The sequence below is a fragment of the Phascolarctos cinereus genome, unplaced genomic scaffold, assembly GCF_003287225.1.
Source record: "Phascolarctos cinereus isolate Bilbo 61053 unplaced genomic scaffold, phaCin_HiC Scaffold_1;HRSCAF=81, whole genome shotgun sequence".
Taxonomy (NCBI): domain Eukaryota; kingdom Metazoa; phylum Chordata; class Mammalia; order Diprotodontia; family Phascolarctidae; genus Phascolarctos; species Phascolarctos cinereus.
This window is the reverse complement of record NW_027555514.1, coordinates 114,174,240-114,189,360: the sequence shown is the minus strand read 5'-3', so window position 1 is coordinate 114,189,360 and position 15,121 is coordinate 114,174,240. Positions and strand designations below refer to the sequence as shown.

The 15,121-nt window shown below is 38.4% G+C and overlaps 1 protein-coding gene across 3 annotated transcripts in view; it reads left to right on the top strand.

Annotated features, from left to right (window-relative positions):
- Positions 1–15,121, top strand: part of KLHDC10 (kelch domain containing 10) — a 62,825-nt gene that overhangs the window by 34,107 nt on the left and 13,597 nt on the right. For all 3 annotated transcript variants that reach the window (XM_021002343.2, XM_021002342.2, XM_021002345.2), the window contains 2 exons: positions 7,953–8,174; positions 9,543–9,697. In XM_021002343.2, coding sequence (XP_020858002.1) covers positions 7,953–8,174; positions 9,543–9,697 — 377 coding nt within the window. The remainder of the gene's footprint in view (positions 1–7,952; positions 8,175–9,542; positions 9,698–15,121) is intronic.

Here is a 15,121-nt window from a genome sequence, read left to right as displayed (position 1 = left end):
GATGGTCTGGAATGGATAGGACTCTAGTTAGTAGAACAGTTAGAAGGCTGTCGAAGTTACTACCTAGGTGAGAAATGATGAGGACCTCTGTGAGTGAATTGAAGAGGCCTGATGTGAGATGTTTTCAAGGCAGAAAAGGCAAGTTTGCCAGCTGATTGTACTGAGGGTAAAAGAGTAAGCGTTTGAAGATGATCCTAATAAGAGCCTGAGAGACTGGAAGAATGGAGAAATAGGGAAGTTTGGAAGAATAGGGGCGTTCAGGGAGAAAGATAATAAATTTACTTTTAGATATTTGACTTTAAGATGTACGTCTATGAATAATCCAATTTGAAATGTCCAACAGGCAATTAAAGCTCAGGGGAGAAACTGTTAACAAAATCTTACATAAAACCCATGGCATTTAACATGGAACCAAACACATTAACAGGCAAAAAATAAAAAGCATTTACTTTCTTTCCCTTTCCAAGTCTATTAGAAATTGTTACCTTTGGCTTTTTCTTTCTCTTTCTTTTCCTTTTTTTTTTTAAAGAGAATGGTAGTTATGAATATTATTTTGATTCTGTTGGCATCACTTTACCTCACTACATATAGATCCTTCCATATATCTCTGTGCTCTTCATATTTATCATTCTTTGGGGCACCTTAATATTATACTATATTGGTATTTCACTACATGAACATATCAGAATTTTTTCAGTCATTCTTCATTTGCTGGGCATATGGGTTGTTCATATTGCTACTGCAGATAAAATAGCTATAAATACCCATAACACAGTTGCTTTCCTTTTGTGACATTTTTAGGATAAAGTGGAATGGAATTGTTAGGCCAAAAGGTACAATCAAATTTGTCATGTTTTGTATTATCACATATTGCTTTCTAAAATATCTGTATACCTTATTCTTCTCCTACCTGTCTTTACCTCATCTGTCTCCTTTGCTGGATCTTCATCCAGGTCATACTTGATAACTTTGGGGAACCCCTAAGGTTCTGTCCTGGGCTCTTCTCCCTTGTCCTGTTTGACTTGGTGATCCCATTATCTCCCCATGATTTCAGTTATCATCCATGCAGATGACTCTCAGATTTACTTGTCCAGCCCTAACCTTCTGACCTTTGTTCTCACATCTTTAACTGTCAGAAATTTTGAGCTGAATATCCCATAGATGTCTTAAACACAACATGTATATTATTGAACTTATGATCTTTTCCTCAAACCCTCTTCTCTTCCTATTTTTCCTGTTACTGTGGAGGGTACCAAGTGTCCTGCCAGTCTCCAAGGCTTGAAACTTAGTCATCATCCTTGACTTCACAATTTTTCCCAACCCCCACTCCCCATATCCAATTTGTTGCAAGGCCTATCAGTTTCACCTTTTTAACATCTCTTGTATATACCCCTTCTCTCCTTTGATACTGCTACCACTCTGATGCAGATGTTTATCAGCTCATCACTTCATACCTGGATTACCACCATAGTTTGCTGCTTGGTCTTCCTATCTCAAGTCTCCCCACACCAATCTGTCCTCCACTCAGCTGTCAAATTGATCTTCTTGGGGCAGCTAGGTGGCGCAGCAGATAGAGTATCAGCCCTGGAGCCAGGAGGTCCTGATTTCAAATATGGCCTCAGACACTTACTAGGTGTGTGACCCTGGGCAAGTCACTTAAACCCAGTTGCCTAAAAAAATTGATCTTCTTAAAGCATTTTCCTCTTGACTGTGTCATCTGCCTTATTCAGTAAACTCCAGTGACTCCCCATCAGCTCTAGGATAAAATATAAAATTCTGTATTTGGCATTTAAAGCCTTTTATAACCTGGCTTCTTCCTACCTTTCCATCATTCATATATCTTACTCCCCTCCAAGTCTGCCGAGATCCTGTGACACTGGCCTTCTTGCTGTTCCTTGAACAGGACACCACATCTTCTGCCTGAGCATTTTCACTGACTGTTCTCTATACCTAGAATATTTTCCCTCCTCAATTTCCTGACTTCCTTTAAGCCCTTCCTTTAGATTGTGAGCTCCTTGAGGGTAGGGCCTGTCTTTTGCCTCTTTTTATATCCCCAGATCTTAACACAGTGCTTGGCACTTAGTAGGTGCTTAATAAATGTTTATTGAAGTCTTGTCCTGTCTTTTATAAGAAGTCTTTCCTTGTTATCTTATCTTAGTGCCTTCCCTCTGAGACCACCTAATTTATCCTGTAGTTCTCTTGTTTATACACAATTGTTTTTGTGTTTTGCCCATTGGTATACTGAGTTCCTTGAGAGTAGGGACTGGTTTTGGGTTAGGGTTTTTGTCTTTTTTTTGCTTTTTGCAAGCACGGTGCTTGACACATAATAGGCATTTAACAATTTATTATTTTTACATATTATATTTTTATATATTATAATATATAATTTATACATAAAATACATAGTCTACATATTATAATTATTATATATTTAATTTAATAAATGCTAATTAACTGACTGACTGACTATACTTGGTAATAGTCTCACCAAAGACATCTGTTACTGCCTTTTTCCTGCTGCCTTACCATTTTTCTTTTTTTTACCATTCTAATACCTAGGAAGTAGTATATCTCAAGGCTGTTTCAGTCTGTATCTTTTTTTAAACACTAGAGTACCTGAGCATCTTTTTTTTATCTGGTTAACACTTTTTAAAGGAAGGAATACATTATGTTCTGTTCCTCTAGGAGGGAAATTATATTAATTATGTATAAGTTCCTTACAGATTCAGGATTTTATGGATTAACTGTTTCCTGTAAACAGCATGTTTCTGGATTCTGTGTTTAAATCCATTTTGTGGCTTTTTTTTCTGTTGGAGAATTATGTCCATTTGCGTTAGCATCACAGTGGTTAGGCTTTTCCCCCCAGTAATTGTATTGAAAGACAGTACATTTTAAAATTCTTATTTTTGTCATTAAGCTAAAATTAACAAAAATTCCCTGAAATCAAGTTCTTTTAAATAGCTTATAGGCTTCTTTCACGTGAACTTCCCCCAACAGTAGGGGAAGCTTTTTTCTCTTTCACACCCCTTTTTCTTTTTCCTTAAAATACATTTTTGAAATATTTAGTAATTTGGCCAGTACCATAATTCTAAGGGTTCTTATGTTAACAGTTGGTTTATTTTTATTGGAGAAGTGTGAATTTTTTGACATACTTCTTTTTCAGTGTTGAGTCTTCAGTGTTGAAATATAAGTTACATTCTAAGGTCCTTAGATTACATACCAAGACAAAGGCCAACCTCTCTCCATGTGGCTTTGATCCTGTCTTCTCAGTTTCCATCTCCCCTTCACCCCCCATCTTCAGCTTCTCTCTATCTACTGGATCCTTCTATACTGCCTTGAAAAATGTCCAAGTGTCCCCCACCCTTAAAGAAAGTCTTCACTAGGCTCTGTTCTCCTCGTATAAAATCTCCCTTTCTCAATCAGACTCTTAGGAAAAGCTGTTTATGCCTGTTTATCCCCTCTTTTTCTCTCACTCTTTGTAACCTGGCTTCCAACCTCATCACTTGATTAAAATTACTCTCACCATAGTTATGAGATTGCCAAACTAGATGTTCCTTTTTTCATCTCTCATCTTTTTTTTTTTCCCTCTGAGGCAGTCGGGGTTAAGTGACTTGCCCAGAGTCACACAGCTAGTAAGTGTCAGGTGTCTGAGGCTGGATTTGAACTCAGGTTCTCCAAGGCCAGAGCTCTATCCACTGCGCCACCCAGCTGCCCCTTTGCCCTCATCCTTCTTGATTTACCTGCTGCATTTGACACTGTTGATCACTTTTCCTGAATATGCTCTCTAGTTCTTTTCCTTACTGCCTAGCCTCTCCTTCTTAATGTCAGTATCATGCCTCTAAATGTGAGTGTTCCTGAAGACTGTGCTAGGCCCCATAGTCTTCTCTATACTTTCTCGGTGATTTCATCATCTTTATGTCAGTGACTCCCATGTAAATTAATTTTTTCAAAAAAAGTATTTATTGGCAGCTAGGTGGTGCAGTGGATAGAGCTCTGGCCTTGGAGTCAGGAGGTGAGTTCAAATCCAGTCTCAGACACAAGACACTAGCTGTGTGACCCTGGTCAAGTCACTTAACCCCAGTTGTCTCACCAAAAAAAAAGGATTTATTAAAGACTTATTGTGTGTCAGGCGCTGTGCCTACAAATACAAACATGAAAGATAGTTCCTGCCCTCAAGGAGCTTGTAGGGAAATCTGTATAGCTAACCTCAGTTTCTCTTTTGAGCTTCAGTCCCACATCACCAGTTGCCTATTGGATATTTAAAACTAGACGTCCCAGATATATCTCAAATTCACCCCACCCCTCTTCCAAAATTACTTATTTCTGTTGAATTTCTATTGAATGTTCTACCATTCTTTCAGTCATCCAGGTTTATAATAGATATGACCATATGACTGCTACTTAGCTAACTCCAATGTCTTCCTGTTGCCACTAGGATAAAATATAAATTCCTCCATTTAGCTTTTAAAGCCAATACATTTCCTGGCTCTCCACGTACTGGTTATCTCATGCCTGGAGTGTTCTTCCTTACCTTTTCCTTTACGACTTAGCACGGGCACTATCTTCTGCGTGAAACCTTTCATGAGCCCTTGAACTGCTAGTGCCCTCCCTCTCAAACTCCTCACTTATTTTTAACTATGTATCCATTTTTATTTATTCTCTTTATAGTAGTGAGGGGTATATGACTGTTCCTGCATCCTCAGTCCACAGCATAATGCCTGGATGAACTGTGCAGTAGCAGTCGTTCAGTAAATGCTTGTGAATGATTAGGTGTGATCCTTCTGATCTTTCTGCTTGATGCTGTGTATTTTGGAATGTTTCATGGATGTTCTCTTTTTTCTTTAATATTTATATCATTACTTACCAACTCCCTCCCTACCATTCTAAAGCAAATCATTTGTTTTCCCTTTCAGTTTGCTTCTTTTAAACTTATCTGTTATTGATTGCATTTTAATTGAGGTATAGTCTGTCAAACAGTATTTATAATTTTCTTTTTTTTCCTGTTTATCCATTCTTTATGGCTTAGAATGTGATCACATTTTTATTGATACTTTTATTTTCTCATCACCTACATTTGCCAGTTCATTTCACCCTCTTTCCCTAATGGGAATGTTCTATTTACATTTGGATAAAAAGTAAGTCCTGTCTGGGCTTGCCTGAAATCTGTACTGCCTGGGAGGCAAATGGGTCTCTTGACCTAGGGAGTTCTGTGTTGCAGTGTGCTAAAGCCAATCAGGTATCCTTGCCAAATCTGGCATTAACACAATGGTGGTGGTGGGTTGCCCATCTGAAAACAGATCAGGTCAAAGCTGTATAACTATCAGTGGTGGAATCAGGCTGGTGAGTGACCACTACACTTCTAGCCTGGATGAGACAAGAAGACTTAATTTTAAAAAAATTCTTTAATTAACTAATTTAGTTCTCTCCACATATCTATCAATGAATTCCACTATCCCCAGGGTTCACTAATTTCTATAGCTTTTTTATTTGTTTGCCTGAATTTTTTTTGCAGAATATCATATTCTGAAAAGATATACATTTCCCACTATTAATGTTTTCCTCAGCTAATCATTCTTTATTAATAATTTAATAACAGTGCTCAATTATTAATAATAAAACAATTATTAATAATTGATAACAATAATTTTCTTTAATTAGTTGCTGTGCTGGTAGTTTTATATCAGTATTTAACATCTATATGATTTAGCCGTCAGTGACTCCTATTCTTATATAGTTACCGGGCTTTTTTTCTCATAATGCTTTCTAACATTCCATCACACCCTGCAAAGTGGCAAAAATAACAAAAAATGGAAACAGGCCATGTTGAAGGAATTATAGAAAGATAAATGCACCAGTACATTGTTGGTGGAGCTGTGAAATGGTACAACCATTTTGGAAAGCAGTTTGAAATCATGCAAATAAAGTGATTAAAATGAACATACCTTTTGAACCAGAGACTCCATTACTGGATTTGTACTCAGAGGAAGCCACTGGTAAAAACAAAAAGTCTGCATATACTCCAAAACATATTCATAGCTGTATTCTTTGTGATAGCTAATAATTGGAAACAAAGTAGATGCCTGTCATTTGAATGTATCAACAAATTGTGTTGCATGAATGTAATGGAATATTGCTGTGCTATAAAAAAAGGGTGTGTATGATGAATACAGAAAAGCGTGGAAAGATCTTTATGAACTGATGTATAGTGAAAGAAGCAGAGCCAAGAAAATGATGCACACAGTGACTGCCACAATGTAACTTGGAAGAATAATACCCTCCCCCAAATAAAAACTAAGTATAACAAAATTATGAAGACCAAATTGGACTTGCAGTGAAGAGCTATGAGAAAATACCCTGAACTCACCCCTTTGTAGAGGTGAGAGGCCCACAGGTATTAACATTTTTGGACTTTTTCAATGTAAAGATCAGCTGACTTTCTCCCCCCTCTCCAAATATACTGTTTGTCAATGGGAAGGCTCTCAGGCAGGGGAGGTGGAGTGGGACACATTGGATACTGACTGTGGTAATGTAAGAAACAGAAAATACCAATAAAAACTCAGTTCAAAATAAAGCATGATTCCAGGTCCTGATTTTTGGAGAGTAGCCAGTACAGACTACACATTTCTTGCATCTAAATCATTTTAAACTTGCAATTGACTTTCTTAGCTATGTTTTCTGTGGGTACTATATTGTCTTGTGTTTATTCTTAAAAATCCATTAAAAAAAGTTTCACTGTTTAGATGCCTTTTTTTTGTCTGTCATCCTTAACCCAGTTAGACATTCTTTTAATGTTGAAAAAATAGTTAAGCACACCCAACTAACCAGTAGAATGACTATCTGATAGCATATGCAGTATTCTATATTTTTTTCTCTGCTGAGAGAAATGTATTTCATCATTTGTCTTTGTGGGCCGAGATTGGGTCATTCCAGTTAATGAGATTGGCCACTTTTCAGAGTTGTTTTCATTACATTTTTTTCATTGTGTATCTTGTTCTCCTAGTTCTGCTTCACTCTTTCAGTTTATACAGGTCTTCCAATGCTTCTGTGAATTCATCATATTTGTCATTTGCATGAACTATATTCTATTACATTAACATGTCACAATTTGTTCGACTGGTCTCCAGTCAGTGAGCACACATTTTGTTTCTACTTTGGCTGCCACAAAAGGTATGAATATCTTGGTATACGTGAGGCATTTCTATCTTTGACCTCCTTGGAGGGTATTTTGCAGTTATAATTTCTAGCTAAAACGGTTTTTCTTAAATTTGGATTATGGAATTAGGCATTCTTAGAACTGAAACTGTTAGTTCTTTTATAGAATGAATTCTGAAACATCTGTTTGGTGAATGTAAGAACTGATACCTGTTAAGTGCCACAATTTTGGGACTGGTGGTTGAATATTGTTATCATAGCTTTACTAAAACAAGAAAAGTAATTATATGGTTTAAGTGTAATGAAAGCATAGGTTAGATATTCTCTTGAGTGTGTCTAGCATATGTCTATTTATATGTACATATTTTATATATTTGTGGCTGTGTGTATATACTTCTAATATATACATATTTTTCTAAAGAAAATTTGCTTTGTGACCTTTCAGTATAATTATTAAATTCCCCCTTCTGTAGATTCCAAATTGAGGGTTCATCAGAAATAGTTTTTTTGAGAGATTTCAAACGTCCAAGGTTTTGGGATTTCTGACAGAATCTTTATGTCTTATTAACAAGTTTTGAGAGTTATGCATATATAATGGAAATGCTGAATCCTTAAATTCAAATATCTATAGAAAATCAGTGGTTTATATGAACTTCCCAGCAAGTGGGAAGTTTGTCCATATTGTAAATCTTCCCTGGTTTTTTTTTTCAAAGCCAAAATGAGATAGCTGGCTAAATTTCTTTACAACGTTAATTTTATATTGGTGGGCCAGCAGATTGCAATGTTTTCTACTCTCCTAGGTCACAGAGCTCCACCGGCACGAAGTGGACATCGGTGTGTGGCAGATAATACCAATCTGTATGTATTTGGAGGCTATAACCCGGATTATGATGAGTCAGGAGGGCCAGACAATGAAGATTATCCTCTCTTCAGGGAGCTTTGGAGGTACCACTTTGCTACAGGAGTATGGCATCAAATGGGCACAGAGGGTTACATGCCCAGAGAGCTGGCATCTATGTCACGTGAGTTTAAGAGTTCAGTGGTAGTTTTCCATTTCTGAATTTCGGACTAAGTAGAATTGTCTGAGAGAGCAGACTTACTCTATCAGATTGTCTGTGTATTTATGTTAATATCAATGAATTTATTTAGAATATTAGGACAGGGACCTGTGATTTCATTGATGCTAGAAAATTCTTGGATAGAGAGACTCCCTCTACCAAGACAGATTAGCACCTCTTCTGCAACTCATCTTAGAACTAGAAAGTTAAAATGACTTGTCCCAGTCACTGCATAGTATGTATCAGAAGTGAGATTGGAGGACAGATCTTCCTGGCTTCAAGGCCTGTGCTCCATCCACCACATGACACATCAGTTATGGCAGGATTATAAAGAAGGAACCAATGACAACTTAAACTTAGTGCCTCATGGTTACAAAGATAGCATGATCTCCTTTCGTCCTCATGGAACTCTGTGAGGTAGAGAGTACAAGTGTTGCCTTCATTTTATTGATGAGAAGATAGGCTTATAACCAAGGTTTGTATAGCTGTTAGTTGGCAGAATCAGATTTTAAAACTAGATTTTCTGACTCCAAAGCCTCTGCTTCTTTTTGCTATATAAGTATGTATCCTCAAATGGCCAAGTAATAAATTGGAATTCAAGAGCATTTGCTGTTTATCCATTTAAATAAAAGGATAGATGGGAGAAGATAACTTGAAGGAGGAATGATTAGTCAAAGTTATTATTTTGGCACATTGAATGCTGCAGGCCACCATCTTCCCACAGAGGAGAAGGAGGCAGCAGTAGCCAAAATTTAAAATGCAAAAAATCATTATGAGGAGCCAGAGAAACATGTTAATCCTTTCTGCTGTAAAGTCCTTAGGGGTTTTATCGTGTTTTTGCCCAGAGGTAGGTAAAGGCTCCACTGTCTTCTGCTCTGGAAGCTATTTACATTTTTAAAAATTACAGTCATTATATTAAAGAAAATGTTATTTACATATCAAAAGTTGTTCTGGATTTCTGTCATTCTAGCTTTTCATCATTTCTTTCTTTCTTTCTTCATTCTGCAATTGGGGTTAAGTGACTCGCCCAGGGTCACACAGCTGTTAAGTGTCAAGTGTTTGATCTGGGGCTGGATTTGAACTCAGGTCCTCCTGACTTCAGGGCTGCTGTGCTATCCACTGTACCACCTAGCTGCCCCTCTAGCTTTCATGTTATATGGGCTTAGTAAGGCATTGGAGCAGATCTTTGTGCCATATAATTACTGATTTGAACTACTTTGTAAGATTATTAAAACAGAGACATTTTAAAAAATCTTTTCAGTAATTTTGTGCATGTAAGTACATATACTACATATAGAACATGAACAGAATTTTGTTTCTGTCCCTTTCTAGTTGTGTTGCATGGGAACAACCTGTTGGTGTTTGGAGGTACTGGCATTCCTTTTGGTGAGAGCAACGGCAATGATGTCCATGTCTGCAATGTGAAATACAAACGGTGGGCTCTACTCAGCTGTAGAGGGAAGAAACCAAATCGGATTTATGGGCAGGTAGTAATTGATGTTCATTAATTTGTTCACATTTTTGTGGCTGTGAGCATAGTAAAAAAAGATGCTTGTACATGAAACTGCAAATCTGTTACATACAACTAGCTGTTCTTTTAAAATATATAATACAGTTATGTAGGTTTCTTTTTTTTCCTTTTTTTTCTGTGCCCCTTACCCCCACCCCAGAGATGTATATGTGTATATATATGTAAAATCATTCCATACATCTATTTATCGGTTCTTTCTCTGCATGCACATAGCGTCTTCCTTCATAGGTCCTTTGTAGATAATCTGGGTATTTCTAATAGTCAAAATGACTTATTTGCTCAGAGTCGGTTCTTAAAACAATATTGCCATTAGATACCCTGTTTGAAAAGGTAGAATTTTCTGAGGTACCCTCAGTGGGCACTGAACTGAACTACCAAGGAAAAAAATGCTTTCAGTGCTTGTTATAGGGATGTTTTAACTTTGAAGAGCAGCAGTTATACTCTTTAACATAAGCTTTTCGAGTGACTGATTCAAGTTTCAGCTCTTCAGACTCTTTAAGTGCCCCCATTCAGTGATAGAGGGCAGTCCAGTATAGCCTCTTCAAAGCCTCAGTTCAAAGATTGCTTGAAATAATAAGCTTGAAATAACCTAGCTATGATAGTAGATTTGAAGAGGCTTCTACGCTGTGCTGGATGACTCTTTAATCCTGTCATAGGGTATTTATTCTCTGAACAGCTACTGTCTGATAGCAGAATCTGTTTTAAAGACGAACTCACTGGGAACATGGGAAGAAGCTAAGTGGTTGCCAAAGAGTCTTGATGGTTCTTTTTTTCATAACTTCTTTATCATCTTTAAAGCATTTTTCTTCTAACTGTTTAGAGAAGGGATATTATTTAGTACAGATACTAACATCTGTGATGTTAGAATTTTGTGGCTAGCAGTCATCTAGCTTCCCCTCATCTATCTTCTACATATGGTACCTGCTTTTAGATTGGGCAGAGTTTTATTCTTTAAGAATAATAGGTATTCATCTCCGTAATCTTTAAGCTGCTAAGGATTTATATTTTATGAGGCTTAGGTAGGAGGAAAATCATCTAAAAACTGGTCTCAGGCCACATAGCTCTTGACCTAGGCTTTATTAATGATTACTTAGTTCCCTAGATTAGGGTCCCTTTGAAATCCCGGGTAGTGCCTCCAGTGGCTCAAAAGGAAATGGCATTGTACTCCTCCTTGTTGGGAAATAATTAGCATTGACCATTAGTCCTGCTCTGTTGACCCCACAGGTTTTTTAACTTCAGCTTGTGCTCTGACCCCAGCCCTGGCTCTTCCTGATTCTGGCTTGGCCCCATGATTTGGCCTCGGACTGGACATTGGTGAGCATTGCTCGCTAGCCTGCCCTGCCTCTCCCTTACCTACTTTACTTCTTGGAGTCTTCTTGGTGTTTTCCTTGGTAATTTACTCAACTTTCTTTCTGGTGATGGGCTGGGCCACATAGTTACTTAACTATTCTGTATCCTTCTCATTGATGGCCAAATCATTGATCATAGTACCTCATCTGTAAGTTAGCTTTGAAAATGCTATCCACAGTTTCTTAGAAACGACATCTTATTTCAGCCAGCCAGTTACTGTACTGTGAGTCAGAGCATCACTGGCCTTCCTATGGTTATTTTAGGAAGGGGACACCCCAACAGGGGTTTAGATTTAGCAAATGGTAGAGGAGGTTGCAGTTCTTTGGGTATAGACTCTTTACAGAAGAGAATCAGGCCTCTTGTGATATTCAGAGGCCCATCACTTGCCAAATCTAACCTCTGCCCTGGGTGCCCTGTAAGCCTACCAGAGAAATTCAAGGGGACAGTTGAACCTCTGACCAGGTTTCTTTCTTAAAATTTTTTTTTTTTAATGAACAAAAATCTATCATTTTCTCTCTCCTGGCGCCCCCCCCCTGGCCTTTTTTACTGGAGGGAAAAAAACAACAACTTAAACAATGCTTGTAACAAGATATGCATAGTTAAGCAAAACAATTCCCATATTGGTCTTAACTAACTAGGTTTCTTGTCCTGCTCTGATTCTTACTGACATTCTTGCCTGTTGTTTTTCCTTCAGACTGTTTCACAAGTTGCCTTACTAAGTGGGTGGTTCTAAATTTGTATGTTAGGAAAAACAGCCCTTTGCATGAAGAGTTTGTGCTAAAACTTAAGAGAGCCTTTGGGAGTTCCCACAGGAGAGGGGCTCATGACTCCATATCTTTTCACAGGACCCAGAATAGAATCAAGCTGACTTGGCTTCCATAGGGCTGAGTGATCCTGTGAAGGATAAACTGGTAAAGGTTTAACACTACCTGAGTTAATAAACCAGTGACTAGATCAAGGTTCAGCTGAATTCTAGGATGGGCCTGTCCACTAGGCTATCCTCCCGTTCAGGCATTCAGTGTCATTCACATCCTGGCCTGACCATGAGCTTAAGCAACTTCTTCTTCACCCTTATCAAAATGAGCAGTGTCTGATCTGTGTCTGTACTTTGGGTATATAGCCACTATGCTGGGTGCATAGCTGGCTTAGATTGGGGAAGTGGGTCGGCCCCCTGGAATGGCCATTATTTCCCTGGTCCTGTAGAATCCATAAATCCCATTGCCAGCACCTCTGTATATAAATTGAGCTTCCTTTGCCTGACTGGTACATGAGCTATCCCCAAATTATTTTGAATTTGTGGGGCTTAGGAAACTTAATCAACATAGGCTTGGGAAAAGATCTTGTCACTGATGGCTAACTGCTAATCCCTGGGCACATGATTCGTAACACTTGGTTTCTGATGCTGCTGGTTCTGATCACAAGCCATTTAATTTTAACATCAGAGAAATTTAGAATTGGAAGAGGGCTTGGAGGCCATGTAGTCCAGTCCTTATCTGAAGAGGTATCTCCTCTACAAGATGGCCAACAGACAGGCATCCAGCCTCCAATTGAAGACCTCTAATGAGATGGAACTTCCTGCTTCATGAGGAAGCCCATTCTAGTTTGGGGCAACTCTTGTTATCAGGACGATTTTCCTTAGGTTGAGCCAAAATGTTTCTCTGCACGCCACTCCTAGTGTTTGGGTCCACACAAAACAAGGCTGTTGCCTCTTGTCTTCAGATATATATAGGACATATTGGCCTTGGGGCCAGAGGAGGACTCAGATGTCAGCTAGGTTAACCTCCTCCATTATTTTACATCTGAAACTGAGGCTTAAAGCAACTCTATAACTTTCTTAAGGTCACACATTGAGTCCATACCAGATTGTTGCTGTTGACTTGTTTCAGTTCTATTCTTTGTGATCCCATTTTGGGTGTTTTTTTGGCAAAGGTCGTAGAGTGGTTTGGGATTTCTTTCACCAGCTTATTTTACAGCTGAAGAATGAGGCACACAGGGTGAAGTGACTTGCCCAGGGTCACATAGCTAGTAAGTGTCTGAGGCCAGATTTGAACTGAAGTATTCCCAACTCTAGGCCTAGTTCTCTATCCACTGTGCTACCTAGCTACTCATCCATACCAGAGCCAGGAGTTAAATCCAGGGGGTCACAGTGTAATTTCCAGTATACAGTGCTGCCTTAGTATATCTCAAAAGAGGTTGAATTTATATCCTTGTAAAGTATCTGCTTTATCTTGTTAAGTACTTATACATGCATAGATGAATGTATAAATGCATGAGGTCACATGAATGCATAAACGTATAAGAACACAAGTTTTATTTCTTCCGCCCTTCTTGGGTGTTTTTTTCAGTGTTCCTTTATAGGTTGATATTCTTCCTATGTCATTCCTACTATTCTCTAGTTTAGTGGATATATATGAGCTGTTTCTACCACCCCCTGCTCCTGTTTTTAGTTTAAAGTTCTTTGGATCAAATTTGTGAATCTCTAGGCAAATTTATTTTTAACAGCTTTAGAGCCATTCTATTTCTGGCCAAGAAAGAACTTGAGGCAGCGTGGCGCCATGGAATAAACACTGCATTTGGAGTCAGAGGACTCGAGTTTGAATATTGATTCTGCTACTTAACTTCCTCAGACAACTCACTTAAGCTCTTAGGTCCCTCGTTCCTCATTTGTAAAATGAGGGAGTTTTACTTTATAACTTCCAGAGTAGCTCTAAATCTGTGACTCTGTGAATGATATCTTGAATCAGAAATACCATTTCTATTCTGATGCCATCTTCTTAACTAGTTATTTCACAAATCTGCCTTTCTACTTTGAGTTGGCAGCAGGGATAAAAACACTACCCATTCTTCTCTTCAGTTTCTTGCCCAGAACTTCATAATCTCTAGCAATGCTTTCTAGGTTCCTTTTGGCAGTATCATTTTTTCCCTCTGTGGGAAATGGCTGCTGAGTTTATCAAGTCTCAAGAGGCTCTCTGTCATATTTTGGATATGCGGTCTAGAAAAACAGCGTAGCTCACTATTTTTTTACAGGTTGATGTGAGGGCACTTCAGTATCAATTTAGCCGAATGTCACCAGCCCTTGTCATTTGTTTTCTTTGACCTGTGGTGGTTGGTCCCTCTCCCAGTGGTGCCCATGAATTCTTATCATCATTCTTTGGAGCACTGAAAAATATTTCTTTCTCAGAGAGCCCATCTCTATAGTGAGAAGAACCTCTTACCTATTATTTTAGCTATAAAGATTCATTGATCCTTCTATCTTCTTACCTCCTGACATAGGATAGATCTCGATGTTCAAAATTCTTTTTCCTTTGTTTTGTCTTTTCTGTATTTCTGTTTTCAAGAAACATTTCCTTTCTCCCTGATAAGGCAGAGAGGAGGAAGTCATTCCCCTCTCCATTTTATCTTTATAGTGTGAAAATTGCCTGCATCTTATGCAGATCTGTTTCACTAGGGGTTGGCAAAAACACAGTGTACTCTTTGCAGCTAACTGAAAAGTTTTGCTTGCCCTATACACTTGCTGGAGCTAGAAGCTTTAGTTCTCTGTTGTCTTGCTACTCATTTAAGAATTATGTTTTATTGATACCTTTTGTCTTTTCATCGTAGTCATTTCTGGTGGTGAAACAGCCAAAATCTCCTACCTTTGCAGATTGATTGCGCTCTTGGTGCTAGTTTGGGAGGGTAATTCTTACAGTTAATTGCCACAACAAACTTACTTTTTTTGTCAGGTCTATTTCCCATCCCAGGGCCTTTGTCCCTGGCAGCTCCTGAGCTTTATCATTAATGGGTTTTTCTTGCTTTTCCTGCTTGCTTTGACAATATAATTTAGCAGTTTTTTTTTAAGTGAGGCAATCGGGGTTAAGTGACTTGCCCAGGGTCACACAGCTAGTAAGTCGTGTGTCTGAGACCAGGTTTGAACTCAGGTCCTCCTGACTTCAAGGCCAGAGCTTTATCCAGTGCGCCACCTAGCTGTCCCAATTTAGCGGTTTCTTGCCAACACCCTAATGCAAGTAATAAATGCTCTTAGCAGTTTTAT